At 57.5% G+C, this 27,429-nt stretch overlaps 2 protein-coding genes across 4 annotated transcripts; one reads left to right on the top strand and one right to left on the bottom strand.

Annotated features, from left to right (window-relative positions):
- Positions 1-1,124: 1,124 nt before the first annotated feature.
- Positions 1,125-10,262, top strand: MCRS1 (microspherule protein 1). The gene is made up of 15 exons (XM_045829417.1): positions 1,125-1,149; positions 2,401-2,520; positions 3,040-3,178; positions 3,545-3,683; positions 4,281-4,439; positions 4,587-4,696; positions 5,607-5,715; positions 6,009-6,147; positions 8,142-8,217; positions 8,591-8,619; positions 8,738-8,830; positions 9,009-9,091; positions 9,268-9,355; positions 9,580-9,707; positions 9,827-10,262. The coding sequence occupies exons 2-15, from the start codon at positions 2,511-2,513 to the stop codon at positions 9,911-9,913; spliced, it is 1,389 nt and encodes a 462-aa protein (XP_045685373.1). The 5' UTR covers positions 1,125-1,149; positions 2,401-2,510; the 3' UTR covers positions 9,914-10,262.
- Positions 10,263-10,309: 47 nt separating this feature from the next.
- On the bottom strand, positions 10,310-26,795 carry KCNH3 (potassium voltage-gated channel subfamily H member 3). Of its 3 annotated transcripts, none has more exons than XM_045829512.1 (15): positions 26,637-26,795; positions 25,039-25,272; positions 24,467-24,601; positions 23,432-23,565; positions 22,748-22,991; positions 22,226-22,383; positions 21,938-22,145; positions 18,049-18,321; positions 17,560-17,759; positions 16,967-17,216; positions 13,478-13,695; positions 12,573-12,904; positions 12,064-12,170; positions 11,327-11,403; positions 10,310-11,230 (listed from the first exon to the last, which is right to left on the bottom strand). In XM_045829512.1, exons 1-15 carry the CDS (start codon positions 26,710-26,712, stop codon positions 10,637-10,639), a joined length of 3,240 nt encoding a protein of 1,079 aa, XP_045685468.1. In that variant the 5' UTR covers positions 26,713-26,795; the 3' UTR covers positions 10,310-10,636. The 3 variants fall into 3 exon arrangements, with proteins under 3 accessions (XP_045685468.1, XP_045685469.1, XP_045685470.1); XM_045829513.1 differs by having other exon boundaries at positions 25,039-25,268; positions 26,637-26,750; XM_045829514.1 differs by lacking the exon at positions 26,637-26,795 and adding an exon at positions 26,127-26,188.
- Positions 26,796-27,429: the final 634 nt, after the last annotated feature.

The following is a 27,429-nucleotide window of genomic DNA, read 5'->3' on the forward strand; positions in this document are numbered from 1 at the left end:
AAGTATTCCACCAGAACTTGTATCTCCCCACAACCTTTCAAGGGAGATAAAAATAAGTTAATACTTATTAAAGCAAGATGACAGAACAGTAAATGAAGTGGGGAACTTTTGAAGCAGAGGGCTATCATACACTGTCAGAGCTAGAAGGGCCAGCCCTCCATCTGACACTTGAATCCCCTAACAATGTCCAGGTGACATGTACTTGACACCTCCATTGAAGGGACTGCCCTAGCTGGATAGCTTTGGAATTGGATCTTCCATTTTCTGAGCTGCAGCATGTTTCTCTGAAGCTACTGCACTTCTGTGCCCTCCAAGGAAACATAAAGCAGAATCCTCTTTTAGAAGGCAGTCTTTCTGGTTTTCCTGGGTAGCTCCAACATTTCCTGTAGGCTTGTTCTCCCACTCCAAGACTCCTACCAGGGCACTCCCTTCTGAAGGTGCTTCCACGGGTCTCTCTTACCCCCCAGGACCCACAATGTCTCCAGCAGTCAAGGTGGATTTGGGCTGACGGGACCAATGGAGCACCGCTCCTTCTCCCCAGGGCCTCTACCTTCTAGGAACGCGGCCCATCCGTTCCACAGACATCAACCTCTCCCTGCCCCTTTACGCCACATTTCTCTGGCCAGCTCCTCAACATCATCTCCCCGCCACGTGCCTAGAATAGGGCCTAACACTGAATGGTTTCTCTAAGACCTCTTGTCGAATCCGAGAAACCATCAAAGACTCCTACTCTTCGTGAGAATTTCGAGGCCGAAATCTATTCCGCGGCCCGGGACCACCCAACCATAGAGTCCACCCATCTAAGCAACGCCCCGCCTCCCCCCGATTGGCGTCGGCCCTCAGCCTATCCCGCACCCAGTCTCGCCTGTCCCTTTAATCGCATCCCTTAACCGAGTAACCTCTCTGGCGCCTATAATCCCTGAAGTTTCCCCATTGGGAAAGCCTTTGACTTCACCTGTTAGCAAAATAGTGGCACCTTCACAGCCATGCCACACCCCCTTCACGCCCGTACTCCGTGTGACCTGGAAGGGATTGCTCAGTCCCCAGTTCGGAGACCCGGAAGTAGACGTACCTCACGGAAGCTGGCTTTGGCCCTGCGGCTGCTGCCGTCGCCGCGGAGAAATTGTTGGAGCTGGCAGCCTAGGAATGGTAAGACCTTGCGGTTCGCCTATGAGGGTCCCAAGCGGAGCTGGGGGTCAAATGGAATTTCCCAGAATGCCTCCAGGGACGACCCCCTCCCCAGGTTTGGGACCCCGCCCCAGTAGCGCCCCGAAAATCTGCGCATGCGTACGCCCGACCGGGCCAAAATCGGGTCCGAGATGTTACGCATGCGCGCGCGGGCCGGACCGGGCCAGGATCAGGTCCGAGATGTTACGCATGCGCAAAGGTAGTTTGCCGAAGGTGGGGTGAGAATTGGGCCGCGAAATTGGTACCCACTTTCCCCGCCACCAGCCCATGGGGCTTAAGCCAAGGCTGCGAGACCATCGAGTCCTCGATGCTTTGCTTTTGAGTTTCATCACCATTCCTACCCCGACCTGCTAAAACAGACCTGGACTGACCTCCCACCTTGGTGTGCACTTCAGGGAGTTACCCGAGGGCCGGGGAAGGAAGGGGACGCACACCCTTCCTCAGTCTGCCCGTAGAATCAGGGCCCTTCCCCGCCTTCCCAGTTGTCAAGATTCCCGGCCGTATTTTATGGGGCGGTGCAACAAGCACACCTGGGGACAGGGCCGAAACGCTGCTGCGAGAAGAGCAAGCAGCCCTGGGCAGAAGGAGCAGGATCCGCAAGTTGGGCGCCCTGAGTCCCCAGCGCCTGAGTTCTTCTACGCAGTTTAGGAGCTCCTCACCCCAAGAAGCGGGGCGGTTGATATTCGGGCAGTTTCCAAACCGTGTTTTTTAGTTTTACCAAGTTACCATCCACTAAATCTTCCGCTAAACATGCAAATGGCGGGGGGGGGGGCGGGGGGGGGACGAGAGAAACTGGCTGGAATTCTATACTTTTCCCGTCTTTCGCCTGAGAGGGAAAGGGGTGCTGCTGCTGAGCTGAGTGACCAGCTGATGGAAAGAAAAAGTGAGCAAAGAATGCCTGGTTTCCTGCTAGTGTGTATCAAGGCTATTAACCTATGGGCTATGAGTAGAATTAGTGGGGTCCGTGAACCGCCTAAATGGTATGTGTTTGTACATTTTTCTGGAGTCCATAGGTTTTATCATATTCTCAAATATGTCAGTGGCCTTCAAAAGGCTGCTGATTTATCAGGGTCATATTGGCAAAATAGAGGCATGTGTCTTTCTTGTGTCTTCCCTAGTTTATGGGTCCTGGGAGGGACCTGTTGTAGTATAAGGAGGTGAGGCTGACCAATTGGAATCCTGAGCCTCAGGAAGCCTTATTTTCCTTTGCAGAATCTCTTCTCAGCCTCTAAGCTTACCTGGTCAGAACCCTTGGATGAGCCTGTGGGACCCTTCCTCCTAGCCCTGTGGTTTGGAACCAGTGGCTTTGGGACTGTAAGAGGATGGACAAAGGTACTATGAGGCTGGGCCAGCTCCCCAAATGATTGGGCACCAAGCATCTGCTGATTCCACCCTGTGCCCAGCACATGTGTGTTTCGGTCCTGACTGGGCATTGCCACCTCTCCCTGGGCCAGCACTACCCACGTACCTCTTGGCAGAGGCATCAGTTGACTGGTTTGCTGTTGAGCTGCCACTCTTTGGCATGGCTGCATTTTGATGCTAGAGGGAACGGTTATACCCAGAGCCCGTTGTGTCAGCATCAGCAGTCTTACCTGAGCACCATATGCTACGTGATATGACACATGGCACTGGGAGAACCACCCAGCATGGAAGGTCTGGGCTAGGTCTGAGCCCAGATAGGGACTGGATGGCCAAGGGATTTCCACCCTAAAACCTCAAGTGTCAAGGAAGCAGGGGAGGGGCTGAGAGGTTGTCACAGGAAAGGAAGGACTGAGAAGGAGACCTTTGAGCAGAGGCTCAAGGCTTTGCTAGGCACTTAGGAGGCCTGAGTTCACTACTTTTCTTTTCTAGATTCTCAGGGGCTGCTAGATTCATCCCTGATGGCATCAGGCACTGCCAGCCGCTCTGAGGATGAGGAGTCACTGGCAGGGCAGAAGCGGGCCTCCTCACAGGCCTTGGGCACCATCCCTAAACGGAGAAGCTCCTCCAGGTAGCAAGGGTTTGGAGGGCCAGGGACTGAGAAGGGCATTAAGTACTGCATGCCTTTGCCGTTGTTGGGAATGGCTTCCTGGGACCCTTAGGGGCCTAAGGGTTGGCAGAGCTGTGTGCTTTTCATCTCCCTCCTAAATCCCTGACTGAGGGCAAGGGAGGGAGATCTTACGCCTTTGACGTGGAGTCTTTGTGGTACTGGACCCTTTTGTCTTAGAGGGGCGGAGCATAGCAGCTCCGTGCCCCATCCACTGAGCTGGAGCTCTTAGCACCCTGCTGGTAACCTGCTCTGTTCTGGAGGCGTGGTGTATGTCAGTGGGTGCTGGGGAGGGGGCAAGGATTGCTCAATGGGTACGACTCTCCACAGGTTTATCAAGAGGAAGAAGTTTGATGATGAGCTGGTGGAGAGCAGCCTGGCTAAGTCCTCTACCCGGGCGAAGGGGGCCAGTGGGGTGGAACCAGGGCGCTGTTCTGGGAGCGAACCCTCCTCTAGTGAGAAGAAGAAGGTGAGGAATTGGGAGAAAGGATGGGGGAGGTGGGGAACAGGGCCACATTTTGTGTTTCCCTACAACTTGTCATCTGGCAAGAGTTCTTTGGAGGATGCTATGAGAGGACCAAACTGCCCCAGCCCCAGCCTCAGATGCCTCCCTCCTGGGAGCCCATCTCTCCCTACTCCCTCTTTCTTGCTCTACTCCCCACCCTTTGGTGCATCCTGTATCACATTCTGTGTGGGAGGCATGGAGCGTGTATCTATTCTGGGAGCAGACAGCCTGTTCCCAGCACTGCTGGGTGTAAAAATAACCCCCAGGTGGCATTGCTCTGGCCCAAGACACTGTACCAGTGAGAGTGTTTTCCTGGTATCCTCTCCACCCACCCTCTGCTCTGGGATTGGGGTGCCACCAGCAAAGAGAAGACCCCATATGGTCAAAGACTATGTAGAAGTGCTCTGGTGGGGGCAGGCATTAGAAAGCTGAGCTCCAAGCCTGTGCTCCTTATTGTTGAGTGGGGCCGGGGCTGTCCCACAGTATGTGAAGCTCTAGGCCTGAAGACCCAGCTGCCCTGATGCCAGCTTTGAGTTCACTGTATTCCTGTCCTCCGTCCAGGTGTCCAAGGCCCCCAGTACTCCTGTTCCACCCAGCCCAGCCCCTACCCCTGGACTCACCAAGCGTGTGAAGAAGAGCAAACAGCCACTTCAGGTGACAAAGGATCTGGGCCGCTGGAAGCCTGCAGATGACCTCCTGCTCATCAATGCTGTGTTGCAGGTAGTACTTTCCACTACAGTTTTCATGTCCCACTCTTCCCTCCAGCTTTCAGTTGTCCCTCACCTAGCCCAGCGGTGTCCTATGGGTGGCAAGGGTAGGGTCCTTTCCGGTGCAAAGGCTGAAGCAAACCCTTCTGGGCTCTTGCAGACCAATGACCTGACATCTGTCCACCTGGGTGTGAAGTTCAGCTGCCGTTTCACCCTTCGGGAGGTCCAGGAGCGCTGGTACGCCCTGCTCTACGATCCTGTCATCTCCAAGTGAGTGGGGCCGGCTCCAGCAGTGGAGAAGTATTAGAGATACCAGAATTTGAGCCCTGGAACAATGGGACTTGAATAAGGGCCCAAGGAGGTGGCCTGGGAGGCAGGGCTCTTGGGTCCTTGCATCATATGGTGTGATACCAAGACCTGCCAGGTTTCAGAGGGGAGCTTCTTCCTGCTGCCAACCCTGCTAGTTCTGGCTTCATACCAGAAGCAAGGGGATTTGGAAGCCAAGCAAGCAGCGTAGGAGAAAACACCCAGATGAGAGCCAGCAGCCATAGTTCCACCACTCTGCACATTGTGGTTTGGGGCAAGTCATTTCCCAACTTTTCCAGACAGACTTCCCACAGTTCCTTCCAGCACCAGCAGCCTGAGTTGGTGTAAACCCGTGCACACATGTCCCATACACTCTTCCTCCTCGGTCACTTCATTTAATGTCATCCAGATTTGGTTGGATGCTTAACACCTGTCTTCTGCTCCACAGCCCCTGGCACTGCTTCAGTTTTAGCCATGACCCTGATATACCAGGAAACAGGCAGGGCTCAGCATGGGAAAGAAGGGGGTGCTGGGAAGTGGCTGGTGGGCAGCTTTGGCCAAGAAGGACAAAGGTCTTGGGGAGAGAGCCTCAGCTGAACTCAGGATCTCCCTCAGGACTGGCCTCTAGGGGGCTGTGCCTTTAAATCTCTCCACAGGATTGAACACAGGGACTTGTTTCCTGAGTTGCCTGTTCGTGCTTTGGACAAATCCATGAGGCCGTATATGCCATGCTAAGCCTTGGGCTCTTCCTATTGAGGGCCTGGCCTCTCATTCTGCATCTCAAAGACCTGGAGGCTTTGAGGGAAATAGGAACCTCAGATTACTTGACATCCTCCCTTCAACCCTGCCCTGACCTTGTCTCCTCTCTGCCCAGGCTGGCCTGCCAGGCCATGAGGCAGCTGCACCCAGAGGCCATCGCTGCCATCCAGAGCAAGGCCCTGTTTAGCAAGGCTGAGGAGCAGCTGCTGAGCAAAGTTGGATCGGTAAGGATGAGGGCTGGTAAGGCTGGTGAAGGGGCTGGGCAGGGTGGGAGCTGGACCACCTGGAACATTGATGTGGGAGACCCCACTGCCTGGAAACATGCCTGTGCTGTCTGTGCAGATGCACACACCCTTGTGGACAGGTACTTGAGAAGAGCCAGCCTGGCTTCCTGGGCATCCATAACTGTCACTTCTCCCAGCTCCTGGTGGGAATGGACGAAGGTGAGGGTGGGGTTGGTAAGGCAGAGGCAGGAGTGAAACAGCACAGGTGCCTAGAGCGTCTCCTTGCCCTCCAGACCAGCCAGCCCACCTTGGAGACCTTCCAGGACCTGCTGCACAGACACCCCGATGCCTTCTACCTGGCCCGCACTGCCAAGGCTCTGCAGGCCCACTGGCAGCTCATGAAGCAGTACTACCTGCTGGAGGACCAGACAGGTAACTGGCCCCAGGGGCTGGCAGTGTGGGTGTGCGTGTGTGAGTGTGATGTGTTCGGGGCACAGCTGCCCTTAAGCGCCTTGTAGTAAATCCCTCGGTGGCCCCCAGTGTCTGGCTCATGTCTCTTTGCAGCAAAAACCACTTCCTCCTAGGCAGAGGGAAAGTAGCTGGAATGGCCTTCAGCTTCATGATAAGGGTAGCCAAAGTTGCCTGGAATCCTGGGCAAAATGTCTAAATGGCAGAATTATCTATCACTTCTGGGTTTGTTTGTTTTTTTTTTTGACATTTTATATTTATGTAAATAACATGTTAATATGCTTCATGAGCAAAATGTGGACATCTGCTCACCCTTCCCTGTTTCTCTCCCAAGAGATGAGGACTTTTCTAAGCCCTTCTACCCTTCCTCTCTTCATTCTCCTCTCACTGCCTGTCCTCCCGCTAGCAGCACTGTCAGGCTGCCGTTGGGCCATTGAGAACCCACTGGAACTTCACACCCAGTCCATTTGCCCTTCTCCTTCCCCAGGGGCCAGGTGCTCCCTGATTCATCTCTTCCCACAACGAGCCAAACTCGCACTGTCCTAGTGACGGGTCAGGAAAGCAGTCTGATCAAACTGCGGGAAACACCTAGTTAGATTTGGGGTTCAAGGTCAGACTTTCATGATGCAACACATGCCGCCCGTCCCAAACGTTGTTGCACGTTGCCTTCTACGTCATCGTTCCCGTTGCTGTGGAAAGGGAGCTTCGGCGAGGCCCTTCACTTTACTCTCTAGGTCCCGCAGCCCTGGCTGCTTTAAAGATACTCCTTCAGCAGGATTTTAGGAGATGCCTTTGCGGGCGAGGCTCTTTCCTAAGGCTTTCTGAATTCTGTACCCTGTGGGCAGCTCGCTGTATTCCTGCAGCTTTCAACTCTCTGCCGCTTCCTCAGGCTCAACTATCACTGAATCCCCATAGAATGGACACTGGGGAAAGTTTATTCTTGCTGCTATAGCTAACTCCATTGTCACAGTTTGAAAAGTTACTTTGTGTAAACTTACTTGTCAACTTAAAAGTTTAATTTTTTTCTCCAAGAGCCTTCTTATGTGGGTATTTGATTTCTCCTTGCTGTTTAGAGCTAGGAGTCCCTGGGAACAGGGGGTGTACGCTGCTTAGCAGTTAAGTCCATTGAAAATTAGTGTGGTGGAATTTCAGGCAGCTGTGGTGGGGAGCAGCTTAGTGGGGGTGACCACCCCAAACCTGTCTTCCCACACAGTTGGACCTAAGGAGGCGGGTGTGGTGGCAGAGGGAGCATTTGGCAGGCAGGGAGGACACCTCAGTGTTGTCCGTCAAACTGCTCAGCCGGTAGTTTCACAGCCACTGGCTGGTGGGAGCTGCTCCTGAGCAGACCCTTGCAGTCGTGGGAGCGGCCAGCCTGATGGCAGAAGTTCTCAGATTTTGGAGGTTGCAGTCCCTTTTCCATTTTGACCAGAGAAAAACTGAAAAACTTTCATGAAGCAATATTTATTCTGAACATATCTGTTGGACTCGAGATAGAAAGAGGAGTGCAGCAGAAAATACTCAGGAGCATGTGACGCTTTTGGGTTTTGCATTTGGGATCAGGAAAGCAGGGCTTAAATCTCGGCTTTGCCCTAAACTAGAGCCACACCGCTGGACCTTCCCTCCGGTGCCCATTTCCTCGTCTGTAGTAAAATAGAGCTAATAGCAGTGCCTTTGCTACTTCATTCAGGGCTGTGCAAGGGCCCTTTGCCCCCGAAAAGTGAACATGAAAGTTTGACCTTAATTCCCTTCCCTTTGTAGAACCACCTCTGCCCCGTTAACCCCAGGCATGCTTTGTGCCAAATCAGCGCACAGCCCAGTCTGGCATGCGCTCTGTTATTGGTACTGGGCTCACTGCTGTTCCCATCTTTATAGTGTGTCCCCTTAGTTCAGAGGTCTGCTCAGCAGCTTGAGGTTGAATAGGAGCATCAGCGCTGACCCTCCTTTCATCCTGTGTTCAGTGCAGCCACTGCCCAAGGGGGACCAAGTGCTGAACTTCTCCGATGCAGAGGACCTGATTGACGACAGTAAGCTCAAGTGAGTGGCTGGGGCCGCGGGTAGCGTGCAGAGAGCTGAATGTCTCTCTGGGGGCGGGGTGCCCAGGGTACTTGGCCCTACCTCTCTTGCTGCAGACAACAGAGCCCAACCCAGTTTCAGCCTTAAATTCCAATAGTAGCTATCACCCGGTCTTCCTGCTAAACCCCGCTCCCCCTACCCCACACCCCCTGAGTGTCTTACCCCATCCAACCCCAGAATGAGGCTAGGCGCAGGCCGAAGAAGCAGCCTTGTGCCACTTGGCTAGGGGGCTAAGGGCAGTGCTAATGGCCAAGGAGCACCTGAGGGTGAGGGCAGGTGAGGGCAGGTGAGCTGGAAGTGGAACCTCATTCATCCTTCTCTTCTCCTCTCCCAGGGACATGCGAGATGAGGTCCTGGAACATGGTGAGTGTGTCCTGGTGGGGACAGTGAGGGGGTGTAAGCACCTGCCAGCACAGAGAGGACCAGTACAAGAATCTGGTGACTTTGGAGTGTCCCTCCTTACCACCCCATCTCACCCCAGAGCTGACAGTGGCCGACCGGCGCCAGAAACGGGAGATTCGGCAGCTGGAACAGGAACTACATAAGTGGCAGGTGCTCGTAGACAGCATCACAGGTGAGGAGGCCAGCAGTCCAGGAGGGCACATTTCAACTCTCTGCCCCACCCTGGGCCCCCGGGGTTGCCTGGCTGGGTGCACCCTCCTTTCCCTTGGCAGACCTTGCCCTGGCTCCCTGCCTTCCACCGAGTAGCCCTGAAGGGTGGACTCCCTCCCACATGGGCTGCTCTCCCCCAGGCATGAGCTCTCCAGACTTTGACAACCAGACGCTGGCGGTGCTGCGGGGCCGCATGGTGCGGTACCTGATGCGCTCGAGAGAGGTGAGGCAGGGCCAGCCTCGTCCTGTTCCTGTTCCCCCTTCCTGAGTTTCCCTCCCCCATCAGTCTTCCCCTCACTGCCCTCTGTGTCCGGTCCCCAATTTCTTGTCTTTCCCTGGCCTGTGTGGACCCGTCCCCCGGTCCTCAGCTGCCAGCCCTCACCTGCCTTATCTCCTCAGATCACCCTGGGGAGGGCAACCAAGGATAACCAGATCGACGTGGACCTGTCTCTGGAGGGCCCAGCCTGGAAGATCTCCCGGAAGCAAGGTACCCGCAGGAAGCACGTCCCTCCTGGCTCCCCGCTGCCCTCTCCAGCCCTGGGGCTCGGTCTCTGGGAACTCTCACCGATGAGTTGGCATTTCAAGATTTCTAGCTGGGAGTCCTGGGTCTCTGGCCTGTCCCCAGGAGGCAGAGAGGGCACATGGGGGCTCTGGGCTCTTGTCTGGCCTCCCCCTACCCCGTCACCCTGTTTTTCATCTCTGTTCCCACAGGGGTCATCAAGCTGAAAAACAACGGTGATTTCTTCATTGCCAATGAGGGTCGGCGGCCCATCTATATTGACGGACGGCCCGTGCTGTGTGGCTCCAAGTGGCGCCTCAGCAACAACTCCGTGGTGGAGGTGAGCTGGGAGGGAGATGGGGAGATCACAGCAGGACCTGCCTGGGGTGTGGTGAGCCAGTACTCGGGCCTGGCTCCTAGTCCCACCTCTGTCCTCAGCTACCCTTCTCTCCTGCCCAGATTGCCAGCCTGCGATTTGTCTTCCTCATCAACCAGGACCTCATTGCCCTTATCCGGGCCGAGGCTGCCAAGATCACACCACAGTGAGAGTGGAGGCAGGAGCCATGGGCTCTTTCTGGCCTCGGTATCCCCTGCCATTCCAGCTCCCTGGAGCTGGGAAGTCGGGCTCCTGGAAAAATCAGAGTGGGCAGCAGGAGACCCAACTGACAGCCCATTGATCTGAGCCTCTGTGGGGGCAGGGCTGGCCCGCAGGGCCTCCCGGAGGCTGGGGTCCTGCACCTTCCTGACAGCCAGAGCCCCTCCCCTTCTCTCTGCAGACCACCATCCCCTTCTCCCCCAGATTCTCTCCTTCATCCCTGTGTCTCCAGCTGATTAGCTTCAGACTTTTCCTTTATTATTTTTCTTTTGTAAATAAAAGGCACTGAGTTCCAAAGTAGCTTCTTTTATTATTACTTTTTAATATAAAAAATGTGGGGACAGGTGAGGCAGGGGCACATGCAGGGGATGGCAGAGCCACTCCTTGGCCTCAGGCCTCTGTCCCCCACCCTGCAGAGAGACACAAGATCAGAGAAGCAGGTTGAGGAGAGGACCCACAAATAGGGACCACAGGATTACTAGCCCGGGGCCAGCCCCTGAGGCTCTAGCCCACCCTCCATGAGAGCCAGGGTGAGATCTTGGCTCTCAGGCTCCCTGCCCTGAGCCAGCAGGCAGCCCGGAGTCCCTGGGGGTGGCTACCACCCGTCCTTTGCCCCAAGGTTGGGCAGAGCAGCAGATGGCATGTCTGGCAACACTGAGTTCTGGTGCTGGCGGTCAGACTCCCGTGCCTTCTTCCTGGGTCCAATGGACCGTGCCAGAGCCATTGCAGCCAATAAGCACCATCTCCAGGCTATGGGGTTCCCAGGGCAAGGCCAGGCCCCCTGGCCCCGGTGGGGGCTCTCCAGTGCTGCCCGCCTCAGCCTGGTTCACAGGCTCCAGGGGCCCAGTTCTAGCCCCTTGCTCAGGAGATGGCGAGTCAGGGGTGCTGGGCTCAGGACAGAGTTCTGAGCCTGGTGGCTCTGAGTCGGAGGTGGAGGTCCAAAAAGCTGTTGCTCGAGGCCAAGGGGAGCTCTGAGATGCTGGGGGACCCCAGGGCCAGGGTGCCACACGGGGAGGGGGCCCTGGACGAGGGTGGGGCCAGGTCCCACTCAAGACAGAACCGGCTGGGGGCTGCAGACAGTAGGAAGATGCCCCAGTGTCCACACACAGAGGCTGCAGGAGTCCAGAGGTGCCGGCCGGGCATGGTCCCTCTCCTGATGCCTGGGGGCATGGGCCCTCCGCAGGGGGTGTCAGGATGAGCTGCACGGCCTGGCGCAGGGACTGAAGGCCCTCCCGCATCTGCAGCACCTGCTCAGACAGCTCCAACACCTTCGGGAGGGAGGAGGGTGAGGTCAGAGTGGAGTCAGGACCTCACACAACAGCAGGACCACCCTCCCCCCTGCCCCCACCATGCCCCTCACCCACCGCCTGCCGAAGTTTGTCCAGCACGTCTGTGTTACTCGCCTCACTGGGTCCGAGGGGCACAGTAAGCAGGCTGTTCTCTGTGGACCACAGCATGAGGTTACTGGGCAGGACTGGTGACAGGAGACAGCTTGGGGGCCAGGCCTCTGCCCCAGGTAGCACAGACTATATTGACCTGGCAGAAAGGGCCACTTCCAGTCTTGCCCAAGTTGCTGAAAATTCTGCCCAAATTGTCAGGGGGCCTCGGGCACACTGCCACATGCTTTTCCCCTCAGGAAGTTGCCGTCCATGCCTATCTCCTGTTCCATCCTCCAGGGATGTGGACACTCCTGGGAGCTTGTCACCTGGGCCATTCCCAGGGCTGCCTGGCCTGGCTGGGGGCCATTTTCAACTCAGCTTTCCCAGTCCTCCGTCCTCCCAGGGGGCTAAACAGTGTGCTGAGGGTCTCAGAGACATGATCTTATTTAACATGCACACCAGCCATTCTACAGACTGGAAGCTGGGGTGAGAACCCAGGTCGCACTGCTAGAGAGCTGACAGCAGAGATGCAAACCCTGTTCCCAGTGACCCTCCAACACCACGGTGCTGGTTTTAGCCACCAAACTCCCTGCCCACTCCGTGCAGGTAGAGGGTGAGGGCAAGAGGGCTTCCAGGCCATGTTTGTATCCTGACGGTTTCTCAGAGGTTCACGGGGCAAAGGGGCCCGACAGCCTCCCCCCGCAGGCACTGGGCCCCAGTACCTGGTCCAGGGGAGGGGCTGCTGCTACATTCCGGGACAGACTGCCCCGTGCGAAAAGAGAATTTGGGTTGGTCGGAGCCACAGCCATCCTCAATGCCATCTACTACCCTGTGGACACAGGCACCAGGACAGTAAATCGACAGGTAGCCACTGGGGTATTTCCCGGGATAAGATGCCCCAGTGTCACACAGAAGATGCAGGATCCTAGAGCTGAAAGAGGTGGCTTAGGACCCCAAGAGAAAGGTGACATGAGAGGCCCTTTCCCCTAGGAGATTGCAGTTTGCTGGGGATCCAAGCTTGAGAGACATGAAACAGAAAGAGTTCTGAACTCAGTTCTAAATGGTGGGGTGGGGACAGCAGGGAGGTAGAGAAGCCAAGGAATGCTTCCTGGAGGAGGCTGGGAGGGGGTAGGATGAAAGGGTGGGCATCCAGGACAGGGGTGTGACTGGCCGGGGCCCAGCCTTATCATCACTGTCTCTGCCAAAGTGTAGTGGCCCAGGGTCTGCTCACCTGGGGCTGAGATCTGGGGGTACATTCCATGGCACAGGGGGCAGCCGCAGCCCCTCTAAGCTCCGAGGGCGGGCAGAGGAGCCAGCCTCAGACTGCAAAGCCCCTGCCCTCCCTGGCCGCCCTTTGCCACCCAGGCGGGACCGGGGTGCGGCTCGACGCGGGGATAGCAGCTTGGCAGCTGAGGATGAGGAGGTGCAGCCTGGGGACAGCAGGGGGCTGGAGGGTTCGTCAGCGGGGGCTGGCGAGGTGGCCGGGCCCTGCTCTCCATCTGTCTCCTTCTCCTCCAGCGTGGACATGAGGGTGTTGTCACCACTCAGGGAGCTGGTGTCTGCCTGGGGACAGTGGAGGACAGAAAACTGGCATATTTGAGCCCTTACTGTGCTCCCTTCACCTCCCCTACCCTGGCCTCATCCCCCGAGCAGAGAGGAGCCGTTGTATTAAGCAGGATGCCCACTATACCCCACGCTACTGAAGAAGAGGCTCAGCTGTGGGGAGGGGAAGGTTGCTTTTCTGCTGCCACCACAAGGCCACCAAGCCCTGGAGGTATTTGGGGCCCCTCAAAATCCTAGTCAAGTGAACTAGCCAAGAGAACACAGTACTGAAAGCTGGTTTGGAATTGGTGACAAAAGCCAAGAATATCCAAAAGCCCCTCAGGGCCGTTCCTTTTCACTGCGAACAAGCAGGGCAGATACAGGACTTTCTTCAGAGGTGGCCTGGTGGGCTGGGCTCTAAGGACAGAGTGTGGGTGTGAGGGGCAGAGAGAGTGCAGACCCCCTACCATGTGGGGGGAGGGATGTTCATCCAGGACATGTGCTCACACAGCACCTCCACCGACCCAGCCTCTGCCCACCTCACCAGGCTCCTGGCACCCCAGCCTCCTCCACGCACATATCCAGCGCCCTCACCTCCGCAGGGCCTCCACCAGCACCCAGGTTGTAGCTGAGCTCCCCTCGGAGGCCCCGGCTAAAGCGCGGGGCAAACTCGGGGTACAGTGCCAGGCTTTCATGCAGCCCAACCAGCTGCAGACACTGCAGGACGCAGTATGTCAGCCCTTTCACGTCAGCATTGGCCTTGACCACCTGCTCACGCCGGGGCAGTTCACAGCCGATCAGGTCACCCTTCCCTGGGGAGAGAAAGCAGAGGTCAGTGAGCCTGCCACTCAGCCACCACGGAGGGGAGTCAAGCAGAGGCTGCTGAGCTTCCCCCTGGGCTGAAGGACTTTCTAGCTGGACCCCAACTGTGGGGCCTGAGGGCCAGGACAGAGGTGCAGAGGGGCCTGGGCCTGGGCCCTGGCAGAGCACTGTGGCCCAGGTGTTCCAGCATACTGGGGACCAAAGCCACAGAGCCAAAACACATCCAAACTGTACCTCTGAGACCACTGAGCAGGCACCAGTTCTAGTGACTCCCAGCCTGTCTGAGGATTAGCATCCTCTGGGAAAGTTAAGCCAATCAGACTCCCAGGCCCCATCCCTACCTACAGAATTGGAACATCTATGGGAGACCCATAAGCCAATGGTTCTCCAGCCTCACAGGTGATTCGGGTATAGCTTATACTGGAACAGCGTGCGGCACTGGCAGGTTAGTGCCCCCTGGCACAGTGAAAATGTCAGGCAGCCACACACTTGGAGCGCTGGTGCCCCATCTCTATAACAGACCCTGTACCAAACTTCGGCTGCGGTGCTTTCTTGATCTTACCAGCAGGTGTCAATGAAGGGTTTCCGCACCACCCAGCTGAGACTGCCACCCGCTGACAGTGACTGTAAATCTACAAACCAATCTCAGAAATGTCAAATGGAGAAGGGTGGGGTGTGTGTCTTAGAATCAATGATACACGGTGTCTCTGATCAGGGACATGGTCAGGATTAAGTGAGTTAGTGGAGATAGAGTGCCTGACACATAGGCCACCAATCGAAGTTCATTTCCTCCCTTTTCCTGCTGACAAGAGTCCCCTGTAGATCCTTCCAACAGGGATGGTGTGCCACCTGGGACTGGGCAGAGCACTCGCTGCCCTTGCAAGCCAGCTCAATCCACAAGATTTGAAAGCATTTCCCGTCCTTAAGGAAGAAGGTGGATCACCGCCACCCCCGCCGTGGGCTGTCTGCTTCGTACTGCCAGCAGAACTCTAAATGTTCATGGACTTTTGCTCAAACTTAAGAGTAGAATGCATCACTGTTACATCTCATTTTCTTGGTTTCAGGCCATCCTTCTGCTTCCTTCTGAGAGCTGTTTGGATCTCAGTGTGATCATCTGATGAATGAGCTCCCTTTCTGTGTGTGTGTCATCTGGAAACAGGATAAGTATGTGTTTCTTGTCTTCATGCAGGAGGCAAGATAAAAAATGAGAAACAGGGCAGGACCAAGGACAGAGTTCAGCGCCACTGGTCTCAGTGCCCATACACTGCCCTCCAGCCTGGCATCTCAGCCAGATCCTCCAGCCCAGCTCATCAAGCCCCATCAGATATGCTCCTGGCACCACAGCCCAGCCTACCTCTCTTCGCCTTGCCTTCTTCCTCCCCCACACTGAGTGTGCTTAGCTGTTAGTTCATACACAGAGGGAGGGGCCTGAATCGACACTGCTAGATGCACGGTGAGCCTTAGCTGCCAAGAGCAGGCAGGAGGCACTGGATGTTCAACTAAGGAAGCAGGTGGGAGGCAGAATGAAGGCAAAGCAGAAAACCAGGTCATGGGGAACCAGGCATTCTTGGGGCACCCAGAGCTGCCAAGTCAACAGAGGAGACAGTTCATTCAGAGCAAATGGACAGGGACAGGATGGATCAAAGGTGACATAAGTCCCAGTGACGTGGACATTCTGGAGGCAAAGGTGTGTAGGTGGTGGCCATTCTTGAGGTTCCGTCTCGATTCTGGACTTGGCTATTCTGGGACCCGGGCCCTGGCGTCAGGAAAGACACACTCTTACAGGACTCACGCCAGCTCCCAGCCACGCTGCTTCCTCGCTCCCAACTGGAGCCATCTGTTTAATAATCCACTCGATAATCTTGCTTTGAGGTGACCAGTCTACAGTTGTCAAAACCTGCCTTTTCACCCTTCTGAATCTCTCCAGTTCCCCGCAGGTTCTCAAGGGCCGACAGACACATGTGAGTGGCCATTAGCTCTGTCTGCTCAGAGTCCTGGCACAGACTGCATCCGGCCAGAGGTCAAACTCAGGAACGACACAGGGTGAAGGGTGTGGTAGCTCTCAGCTCCTCTCTCAGTTCCAAAACCCCCCGATGGTATTTCCTTCTCCTGTTTCCTGTCAGAACATGCTGCTCCTCAGGGGACAGAGGATGGACACACAGTAGCTGCTGGTCCTCCCGGTCCTCCAGATTGGGGTGCACCTCAGCGGCTCCAGGTGTCACCTGTCCTCACAGCGAGTCTACAAGTGCTTGACTGCCTAGGGATTCAGCTGTGGCTGGGGTGCCACCTCCTTTTCATCCCACCCTATCCCGTGGGCAAAGCCCTTGATTGCCCAAGCTGATCGCAGCACTCCTGCCCTCAGGGTCACTGCTGACAGCCTCCCACAGCCCAGGTGCCAAGCCTCCTTGTGTCCCCTCGATGCTCAAAGTGCTCATGTCTAGGCACCCTGAAACAAAGCCCTTCCTTTGGCGCAGAGTCTCCACGGAGCAGCACAGTGTAGGAAGCCCGAGGTTTAAAGTTGGGCAGAATGGCTCTAACCGCAGCCTGCCAATTCATTAACCTCCAGAAACCGCCATCTCCTCCTCTGTAAAACGGAAATGACAGTAGTTCCTCGCCACTGGGTTTGGAGGTTTGCTTCAGATGAAGGTGCAGGCTGCACAGGGCTGGCCCCGCTGTGAGCCCTGGAGCCAGAACTAGCACGATGCCAATTCCACACCCCCGTCTCTTCTTCCTTGTCTAGGGAATGGATTCTCCATCTTCACTCCTTTCTTTTGCCAAGAAAGGCATATATACACTGAGTCTAAGCTCTGCCGTCTCCCCTTCAAGGCCCTGGACTTGCTCTGTCATCTGCCTTGGGACAGTAGCATCTCCCCTCTCCATGCCCAGCGGTGGTGGGAGCCCCGTAAGACCAACTTCCACTCCTCCCTTTTCCAGCCCTGCCGGATCCCTCTCCAGCATGTAAATCCTTAGCATCTGAAGTTCCTCCTTGACAGGAGTGCTGCTCCCCGACCCTCATAGACTAAAGACTGGTCCTCCACTCACTCTGACCTCCGACATCCTCAAAATCATTTCCACCTCCATGTGTTGCCACCTCAAGGTCACCTGGTCCACTCAGCTTGGCCCAGGGCTCCATGGCTAATACTGGCACCATCGTGGCTGTCTCTTTCCAGGTGCTCTTGCCCGGGTCCCCTCTCTGGCTTTTCTGCAGATGGGGCCATCTGCCTCCCACAAGCCCATGCCTTCCCTCCCACCCTCACGAACCTAGGATGGCAAGCACGGTGCCACCCTTGAGCACCTCCATGGAGCCGGAGCAGACAAAGTAGAGGGCCTGGAGAGCGTCACCTTGGTGGATGAGGTACTCGCCCGGTGTGCAAAAGGCAGGTCGTAGGGCCAGGGACAGCGAACGCAGGCAGCCTCGGCTGGCTGCCTCGAACAGGGGCAGCTGCAGGACCTCCTTGTGCAGGTGCATGGCGATGTCTGCCCGGAGCTCATCAGGGAGGCTCTGCAGCAGCTGCAGGTGGGAAGCAGGGGTGGGGGTTGGGCGGCAGGAAGGGAGGCAGCCGATCCTGCAGGGCCTGACCAGCAGGGGAATCTCTGCCTCCCTCTTACCCACTTTAGCCCCTCCATGAGCAGCCGGGCTGTCCTCCTCCAAACCTAACAAGGGTGGAGAGGGGTCTACAAACCTTCCTGGCTGTCCTCTGTCTCAGGCTGCAGGCCCCCCAGGAGTGGGTGGAAGCAGGGAGGCCAGAATTTCGAGTTCCTTGCCTCCCCGCCCACTCCTGAGACTTCTAGGCCAAGCGCACACCCCTTGAGGGAGCAAAGGCTGGAAGGGCCAGCCCTGGAGGCCTGCGCACCTCTGTGGTGTCGATACCGTTGTTCACGGCCCAGGTCGCCTGGAAGTACTCGAGCATGCGCTGCTTGAGGGGCTTGGGGATGCGGTGAATGCGGATGTAGTCACGCAGGTCACGTGTGCGGCTGTGGTACAGAAAGCGGCGGGCGTACATGCGCTGGATGATGGCCGTCACGTTCCCAAAGACCACCGCGTGCATCAGGGCTGGGGAGGGTGGCGAGAGGGGGTCACCTCCAGGACTGACCTGGCCCAGCCTTACTGACACCATGCTGAACACATCTGTCTATCCCCCCAACCTCTCCAGCCCCCCCACACTCCTAGGCAAGGGGCAAGGGCTGCTGTGTGGCATGGAGTCCTGCAGCCAAGTGGGCTCTCCAGGCCCTGGCCTCGAGTTCCTTGGGCCCCTAAAGCAGAACCACCTCTGGGAAGAGCCTTGGGGCTGTGGGAGAGATGGAGAAGTCTGGGAGTGGTCCCAGACAGTGGCAGGCCTCACCACCGATGAGCATGGTGCAGATGGAGAAGATCTTCTCCGTGTCCGTGTTGGCAGACACGTTGCCGAAGCCCACGCTGGTGAGGCTGCTGAGTGCGAAGTAGAGGGAGGTGATATAGGCGCTGCGCAGTGATGGGCCACCCAGAAGCTCCAGACCCGTCCTGTTGGTCTCGCTGCTACAGTTGTCACTCTGGCCAGAGCTGTTCCCTGCAGCTGGGCTCCGGCCCACCAGGTAGTAGGGGGTCTCCAGCCGGCGGGCCAGCTCCTGCAGCCAGCCTGGGGAGGGGCAGGTGGGCCTGAGTCAGCAGGACAGCACTGCCAGGCTGGGGGTGCAGGTAAATGAGCTGGTACCCCTGGGGTGGGGACATTTGGATACAGATCTACCCCATGGCTTCCTGCCACCTTCCTCCTCGGCTGGCCCAGTACTCCCCCTCTATTTCCTCAGGCCTCAGCAAGACGAGCACATGAGAATGCGGCCAAGGCTGCCATCTCCCCAGGTGGTGTCCACTGGTGCTGAGGATGGAGCAGGGAGCACTGTGCCCTCTTCCCTGCAGCTGTCACTAATCCCAGACAATTGTCCCTAGGGCCAGATGAGTGAGGCCACCTACTCTGCCCTGTCCACTCAGCTCCTCTTGCCTTTTCTTTGAACATGCCTGCTGCAGAAAGCTGCCTCCCACGCAGCCTCATCCCTCCCCACAACTACACACACCGCTCAGCCGCACTCACACGTTCTCAAGTATGCACATACACACCGTCAGGGCTATACACATGCTCTGCACCGTCAGGAGGACAAGGACACACACGTGTGAGCATGTTCACAGATGCAGGCCACACCACTCACACAGAAAAGGCCCATGCACACTTGGAAGCCAGACAAGGCCACACAGGTGCCTGCACACTGGTGTCCAGGTTGGGGACACCCTTGTATGGACACAGACACCCAGGGCCACAAGACAGACAGGGACCTGTGCACACACAGAGGCCCCCAGCACACGTGCAGATACGGGCCAGCCTGGGCTTCCAGTGGAGGCCCCAAATCCCCCCATCCCCCCATCAACCCCACGTTCTCTGGGCTGGCCTTGGCAGGGGGCAGGCAGTGGGACCTGCCTCTTCACATGCACTCTGCCCCTCCCACCTCAGCACACCCTACCCGCTGCTCCACACTTTCCCAACACCTTATGCATGTTGGCCCCCCCATAATCCCGACTCCCCTCCTGTCACCACCTGCCCATTCATTCATTCAGCAGCCTAATGCACAGAGGCCAGGAGATGGGGGGTGGGGGGAGACCCACGGGAACTTACTTCAGGGTAGGAGCTATATCTCAGTTACACAAGGCCCAAATGCCACACGACGGAGCTCAAACCAATATGCCATGGGCTAGGGCTAGAAGTCTTCCTGGAAGAGGGGACATTTGTGCTTGGTCTTAGAGAATGGATAGAACTTTGATATACAGAAACTTGAGTGGGGGGCAGGGGGTCATTCCTGATCTAAGGAAAGGCATGAGCCAAACCTCAAGATGGAGACAAGTATAGACAAGCAGCTTGGCTTAGGTAGAATGAGGGTTCACACTAGGACATCAAATTCAAGGCCAAGGAATTTGGGGGGTTGTGATAAGGCTTGAGCCAAGGTGAGGATTCCCCCTCCTGGTACTGGAGGTGCTCTGTGAGAATGCAGGGGAGTATGCAAAACTTTTCAGTCATTAGATGGGCGCCTGAGGTGAAACAGGTTGTCAGGTGAGGAGGTGGGGTGCTGGAGGGGCAGGATAAGGGGAAGGGGGCAGGGGTGCCTCTCCTCTCTCTGTCTTGACCTGGGGCCTCCCTGTGGGGAGGGTCAGGCAGCAGAGACTGTTCTCCAGGCTGGTGTCTTTCATACTGTGAATTGCCCTGAGTGATTGATCTCCCTCAGTACTTAGAACGTTTTGAAAATCCAGCCCATCTCCGCTGGGCTCATGGGAACCTGGAGCAGGAACTCTGTGTTCACATGAGGGCAGTGGAACAGGGCAAGCAAGGCAATGGAGGCCACAGAACGTGTCTCCTACAGACAGAGCCAACAGGGGTGCCACTCTCCCCGATGGACAGCCTGCCAGGGCTGGGATCTGGGAGGTCTGGGTGTGACTCCAACCCAGGTTGGGGCTGGTGTCTTTGGATAAAGAAGGGGGATCTGCTGACCTGAAGGGCTTAGAAACTCCACAGATGTAAACTAGTACCAGCCCTAAGTAGAACAAAGCACTCTGGAACTTAGGGTTCAAGGGAACAGGACTCGCCGGGTGTATCTGCAAAATAATCAGCCGCCCGCCCACACACCCATGCTCTCTGTGTGGGGCCCAGAGCCCTCTGGGAACCAAAGGTGTTTCTAACGTCAGCTCCGCAGCCCCTGTGAGGTGGCCGGGACAAAGAAGCCACGTGGACTCAAGACCCAGGGTTTCTGGGTCCTATTTTGGGGTAGGGACTAACCCAGAAATTTGATGTCTCAGCCCCATTTGGGGTCAGAGGTTTGTGTCTGTTCACTGGGTGGCAGGCAGTCTGGGCCCAGGGCAGCCTCCACCGCAGCCTCCCTCTGGGAAGGGCAGGAGTCACGGTGCCGGCCCCACCCACAGCGTCTGTGTTCTCAGTAACTAGAGCGCCTGGGAAACATCCAGGTGAGTTGTCTTGACTGCACACCGGTCTCTGTGGGCTCGGTGAAGGGGAGAGAATTCTCAGGAGCCTCCTCATCCCTAGGAGCTGATCAGAGCGGGTTTCTAAGGCCAATCTGGGTCCCACCAAGGAGTGGATGGTCATGACAGGTCATCTGAGCGGCTGGTCTCTTGCCCACCAACTGGAAACAGGTGCTAAAGGCCAGCTACCGGAAGTTACCAGAGGGTTGGAGGGCACAGGAAGGACACCGGTGTGTTGGGTTTTGGAGCTGCGAGTATGAAGTGCTAGAAATGGCTGGAACAGAGGGGTTTGGTGTTAGAGAAAGGAGGGAAGCTGAGATTCCACATAGTGGCCTTGGTAGAATTGCAAGGGAGCACAAGACCAGAGGGTGGGAGCAATCCGAACCGAGAGGGGCCAGAGCAGGAGCAGACCAGGCCCAGGGCGGAGGGGCAGGGCATTTCGGAAGCAGGGCTGGCAGGGCCAGGTGCTGCAGGCACTTCAAAGGGATGAGGGTTTAGCCCCAGAAAACCACTGTGACCTGCTGGGTGACATGTGGGATGAGAGGTGGAGGTGGAAGCCCTCCTGGCAGGAGGTGAGATGTGAGTGGGAGGTAAGTAGAGGGAGGAGTTGTGAATGTGGAGGTGAAATGAAGGACAATGAAGACACTGGTGGAAAGCAGAAAAAGACCGCACTTTAGGCAGGAGGAGGGATGAGAAGCAGCCGAGAGAGAGATGTAGCCTGGAGGTGACAGGCAAGGGGAAGAAGGCTTAGGGGCTGAGATAGTGGGGGATGAGCTTCAGAGAAGGTGGCAAGAAAGTGCCAGGCATCAGAGGACCCTTGGAGAGCTGGCTCCCTGCACACAGCCTTCTCCAGCTGGGCAGGGGCTTGAAGAATATGGTAAAATTTGGCCACAACAAGATCATTATGGGTGAATATGACTCCTCCAGGCAGCCCACCAGGCTTTTCCCCACAATGCCCTGCTGTTGGAGAATGGCCCTACTGTGAGGTGATGGCTCTGACACACACCACACCCTCCACTCTCTTCTCAGAAACACAGGTCTACTTGCACACATGTTGCTGTAGCACACACACGCAGACTTATACACATCTCTGGCACCTCGCACCCGCTTGCAAACATGCCCTGACAGAGACACATGCTCTCACACTTCCCTGACACATGTACACTTAAGTAGGCACAGTTCTGAGCACGTATGCATGCACACCTGCACGGCCCCCTCCCCACCGCAGCCTCCAGTACCGATCTCAGGCAGCTCAGATGCGCTGCTCTCGATCTCCTGCTGGCCGATGTAGAACCAGACGCAGGCCACCCAGTGCGCGAGCAAGGCGAACACGGCCATGAGCAGGGTCAGCACCACAGCGCTGTACTGGGAGTAGCGATCCAGCCGCGGGAGCAGGCGCAGCAGCCGCAGCAGCCGCACAGTCTTCAGCAAGTGGGCCCCGAAGTACTGCAGGGGGTGGAGGGAGGTCACCCCGGGCCGGCCCCCACTGTCCCGCCCCAAAGCCCACCCTGTCCAGCCACACTGACCACGTTGACCTTGAAGGCGTGCAGCAGGTCAAAGGGCAGGGCTGCGATGACATCCAGCAGGAACCAGGTGGTAACGTAGTGGAGGCAAATGGACTTGGGGGCAAACACCACCTGGCCCGACTTGGACACAAACGTGGTCCGGAAGTTCAGGACGATGTCTGTGGATGCCCAGGTGGGAGTCGAGTCAGGGCGAAGAGGAACCGCTGTTTACTGCGTGCACAGCGCAGCATTTGACACTCTCCCGGCCCTCACCCTGCAGTGACTCTACAAGAGGAGCATTGCTAGGCCTATGTGATGGGGAGAGAAACTGAGGCTTGGAGAGGCGACGACTGGCCAGTGTCACACAGCTTGTTAGTGGTGGAGACATATTTGGAACCTATGTTTGATTTCGAAGCCCGCAGGTCGCAAACAGGAGGAGGGCAAGGGGGACGCTCGTGGGGCAATGGAGCCACGAAGACCATCCCCACTGAGGCCGAGGGGCACCTGGCACAGGGTTGGGCGGGAGGCACCGAGGGCACCTACCGAGAATAAAGAGGACCTCCACTGCCAGGTCACAGACACTGGGGGGACTGCGGGCGGCGCTGGGCTCCCAGGCTGTGCTCACACACACGCTGTAGGGCACGGTGACGGCCACATAGAGGGTGGCGAGCAGGATGAAGCCATCCCACGTGGCCCTCAGGGCCCCGCAGTGCAGCAGGATGAATGGTGACTTTCGAATGGCAGCTACTTTGTACTCAGGCAAGTTTGGCTTCTCCCCAAACACCCGCTGAGCGAGGCAGGGCACGTCCCGACAGGAAGGATAGGAAATTGGTACAAGCTGAGTTTGGACAGGGTCCAGGTCAGGGGTCCACCTTCCTTCCCTCCCTGCATCCTCAAAGCAACCTCTGACATAGGCATTAGACTCCCCATGTTATAGATCAGAAGACTGAAGATCAGGTGGAGCTGCGTGGCTTCGCTAAGATCACACAGCGGCGTACAGGGGGAGCCAGCGCTATGCCAAAGCCCACCTGCCCCCAGGACTCCCCTCTACCCCTTTGATGGGTCTGGCATAGACAGTCACTCCCTCGGTCACAACCCCAAAGAACTGGTGGGGCCCGTGGGGCCCCTGGAGGTTCTCTCTCTGGTGGCTCAATTCCGCCCTCTGTCTCCTCAGCCTGCCCCTACACTGCCCCGAGCCCCAGACACACACCCTAGTGCTCAATCCACCTTATTGAGCTTGTGCTTGCCCTTGGGTTGCTTCTGCAGGTGCCCGGACAGGTGGTACAGCACAGCCCGGCTCCGCCGCCGATTGGCATTGAAACCTTTGGCCCCTCCCCGGCCGTATCGGCGCCGGCCACCACCTGCAAAAGAAGAGGGGCCCATGAGGATGATGGTGGAATGGTCTTGGGTGGAGGATACTAGTTGCTGGTCCATGGACAGGCCTGGCTCATGGACTAGTTAGTCTGTTTAGAGGTGGGGGTTCTGGCATTCCTCCTTTCCCAGGATCACTTGCACCCCCAGCAGTGGACAGCCCTGTGGGAGCTTACAGACACCACTCCCCATGTCTGCTTGCAGGAGAGGGAGGTTTGGACCAAGGCAAGGCAGGAGAGGACCTCCACAGGGAAAGGCCTGGGAACACAAGGGAGAGGTGGTCCCTAGGGGTGCAGGGAGTGCAGAGCAAGCAGAAAGGGATCATGCAGAGTTGCAGAAGCTCAGAGAAGGAGCCCAGCATCGGAGTGCAGGGGCCACTGAGGACTTTCATTGTGGAAAGGTTGACCCAGGGCTTCAGGTCGGGGACTGGGGAATGGAGAGGACCCAACACCCTCAAGTGGCAAAGAGGCCTTGGAACAGTTGGGGTGCCAGCTTGGTGAGCTAAGGGTCTTTCCCAGCTCTGGGAGGACACAAGAGGGGTAAGACTCCAAAGACTTAAAAGAGGGCTTTGGCCAGAGCTCCCCCTATCAGGTTTGTGTGAAGAAAAGGCAGGGGATGGGGGGATGGGGGGCTGGGATCAGCCTCACTAGTTGGTCAGGATTTCACAGGCTCCAGTGGAGTCTGTGTGACTTCAGCTTCTTAGTCAAGTTGACTCCAAAACCCCAGCTGCACAGCCACCAGTCTATCGGAAACCAGCCTCCCCCGCCTGGAGGTGCGGGCAGGAGAGCCACACAAGTGCACACAGGGGAGGGGGGCACCCAGCAGTCCAGGCCTGACGTCCCCAACGCCAGGCCGCTGTGCCTAAATCAGTCACCTCCCACAAGCACCTACCTGTCTCCTTCCATCTGTCAGGGCCTCCTCGGTTCTTGGTGTCACTGATGTCCTTGTGAGAGACCAGGAAGAGGGCCACCTCCCCTTTCTCATTCTTGATGGGTATCACATCCAGCAGACACCAAAATGGGAGCCCTGGGCACAAAGACAGACTCAGCCCAGCTCCCACTCTCCATCCTGCTCAAGGTGACAGAGGCTCACTGATACCCAAAGATCGGCCACACCCACAGCTGAGACACAAGCAGGATCCTGGGAGGGGAGCGGTGGCCCACTCCAGTTAGGACAGGTCTTGGTGGAACAGGGCAATGGAACGTAAGGGACAGTGGGGATGACTGTCAGACAGGTGTGTTCACAGATCTGTCCTACTGACACCGGGACATTTTCCTGCTGAGGTGGGGACCCCAAAATGAGAAGCTGAATGGAGGTGAAGGCTGGGGTGGGGTGGAGGAAGGGGAGGTGGCTGTGTGGGAAGCTGGGATGAGATGGGGGGATGAAGATGAGGATGGAAAGGGATGGCTGCCAGGCTGGGGGAGACTGAAGAGGTGAGGCCGGCTGGCCAGGCGGTCCCTCACCACTCTTCCGGTAAAGGATCAGCTCCGCCTTGAACTCCTTGTGCTCGTCCAGGGCCTTGCGGATTTGCTGGCGGACGAGCTCACTGGTGTCTGGCCCATAGAGGAAGGAGCAGGCACAGCCCCGCTGCATGACCTCAGCCCGGGAGAAACCCGTGAGGTCACAGAAGCCATCAGAGCAGTAGACCACAGGGAAGAGCCCTGCCACCTGGGCATTGCCCAGCACAAAGTTACTGTCTGCAAGAGAGCATCTCTCAGAGGCAAGCAGGGGATAAAGAGGCCCAGGGTCCACCACCCCTTCTTTCCATCAAAAGTGGGCTATACAAAACCTAGGAATCCTCTGTGTGTGGGTGGGGGTGTGTGGACAGGGTTAGGGCAGGAGCTGTTGATGAACAAGAATGAGTGTGTCACCTGTGTCAGTGGCCCACTCCTAGCAGTGTGTGTGAGTGTATTTGAGAAGCACATGTGTGAACACCGAAGTTGGTGAATGCAGCCCTGTGTGGGCACGGTACCTTCTGGAGTGTGTACTGAGCGGCTGGGGGTAAGGGATAGGGTTTGGGGGTGCCCAAAGGAGGACTGCACCACCCCTACCTCCGCCAGGCTCACTCACCAGCTAAGTACCCATTTTGGCTGTATGGCTCCTCCCACTGGGACCCACCTGAACTGAGGGACAATCCAGGCTACCGTCCATTCTGCACTGTTTGAGCCCCAGCTGGGTGACCTGGCTCAGGAATTTAGTGAATGTGATCAAGAATGAGCGTATAAGAATGGTAGATGAACACCGAGCCAGAAATGTGTTGGGGAGTGGGGGTGCTGAATCAGCAGGCTGCAGGAGCCCAGCACACAGCAAAGCAGATGGAGAAGGCTGAGGGGAGGGGGGCGCTCAGGGATGGGCTCCCACGGGCTTCCTATCAGGAACTGGAGACTGCAGAGGGCGCTAGGCAGAGATGGGAAGCCCCACTGGGGGTATGCGTGAGGGAAGAGGGGGCTCTCACAACTTTTCCTGTGCTCAGAGCTTCGGGAACCCCCAAACCAGAAGCTCTGGTCGCCTTCTCTAAATTTCCCGTTTCGGTAGGAGTCCCCAAACCTACCTTTTTGGGGCTAGCGGACTCCGTGGGTTTAGGCTTGGTGTGCTTAGGCGGTCAGGTGAGTTTGGCCAAACAGTGCGCTCCCGAGCCTCGCCTTCTCTATCTCCAAACCTCTTTTCTAAATCTGTTTTGAAGTCCTCTTGGCTGTCCCTGAGCCCTGCGCCTCCGCCTCACACCCCACCCCAAGGTTGTCGGTGGGATAGAGTCAGACTTAGGATGGGATGGGTAAGATTGACTCGGTTGGGGTTCGTGCCCAACCGAGAACGGACTGCATCCCAGGCCCCAAACCTGGAGACTTCTAGCCGTGTCTAGCCCGGGTGCGGGGGGCAGTGTTGACTCTCAACCTTTTGGGGGAATGAGATCTGGAAGGACACCGTAGTCTCAGCTAAAAGCGGGAAGCAGGGGGAAGGAGTAAAGGTGAGGGCAGGAGGGCGGCAGGCCGAGAAGTCGGGTGCAGGACCCGCGGGATCCCTGGCAAGAGACGGCTAGTTGAGGGGCGAGGGTCAGACTCACGCGTGCCGTCGAAGCGCGTGGCGATGGTGTCCAGAAAGGTGTTCTGCGGCGCCAGGAGTCCCCGCATGGCCGGCATCTTAGGCGGCCTTGGCAGCCCGCTCCATCCCTCCGGGGCGCGCGGACTCAGGGCCTGGGGAGGGCGCCCAGCTCGGCCGCCCCCCGCCGGGCCCCGCGCCCCCTAGCGCAGCCGTCGGTGGACAATGCCCACCCCGGGCTCGCAGGCCCCGCCGGCCGCCCGCGCGCGAGGGGGCGTCCCTGCCGTCGGGGCCCGGAGCATGGCGCACAGCCCCTCGAGCTCCGGCCACCCACGAATCCGGTGCTGCAGGCTCAGCGCGGGCTGCGCTCAGTACCTTCCGTTCGCCACTGCGGCGACCGTGGCTCCCGTTTCGGCTGCAGTTCGGCTCCCCACAGGCTCGGCTGGATGCCGGGTCCCCGCAGCTCCCTCCGTCTGTCGGGGAGCAGCGGCAGCCTCCCTCCCTCCCTCGGGCGCCCGCCGCCTGCACCGGGGTAACCATGGAGACCGGGCACACCCAGGCTGGGCGGCCTCCTTAAAGGGACAGGACACCCGCCGAGGGAGCACCCTCCCCGCGGGACCTCGGTGGAGGTAGGGCAGGTGGCTGCCCCAAGCCGCAGAGTCAGCCTCTCGGAGAACGGCAGGCGAGCGCCGGGTCTGGCTGGGGCTACTCAGCCGCAGGGAGGAGGCGTCTGTCCCCGCAGTAGGGACCTGAGGGGGGCGCAGAGCGGGGGGTGAGGATGCGGTAGATGATGCCTTCCCCGAGGAAAATGTAATTGG

The sequence above is a fragment of the Phyllostomus hastatus genome, unplaced genomic scaffold (assembly GCF_019186645.2).
Source record: "Phyllostomus hastatus isolate PE091 unplaced genomic scaffold, TTU_PhHast_1.1 phas_scaffold_93, whole genome shotgun sequence".
Lineage (NCBI taxonomy): Eukaryota > Metazoa > Chordata > Mammalia > Chiroptera > Phyllostomidae > Phyllostomus > Phyllostomus hastatus.

What these genes read in the sequence shown, in the direction of transcription:
- KCNH3 (XM_045829512.1), bottom strand. Translation starts at nt 26,712, where the DNA reads ATGCCGGCCATGCGGGGACTCCTGGCGCCGCAGAACACCTTTCTGGAC. An exon ending in ACGGTATCGACACCACAGAG is followed by an intron (nt 17,217 to 17,559) that starts GTGCGCAGGCCT and finishes TCCCACCTGCAG; the next exon opens with CTGCTGCAGAGCCTCCCTGA. An exon ending in CTGGTGGAGGCCCTGCGGAG is followed by an intron (nt 12,905 to 13,477) that starts GTGAGGGCGCTG and finishes CACTGTCCCCAG; the next exon opens with GCAGACACCAGCTCCCTGAG.
- MCRS1 (XM_045829417.1), top strand. An exon ending in TCATCAATGCTGTGTTGCAG is followed by an intron (nt 4,440 to 4,586) that starts GTAGTACTTTCC and finishes GGGCTCTTGCAG; the next exon opens with ACCAATGACCTGACATCTGT. An exon ending in GCTCGTAGACAGCATCACAG is followed by an intron (nt 8,831 to 9,008) that starts GTGAGGAGGCCA and finishes GCTCTCCCCCAG; the next exon opens with GCATGAGCTCTCCAGACTTT.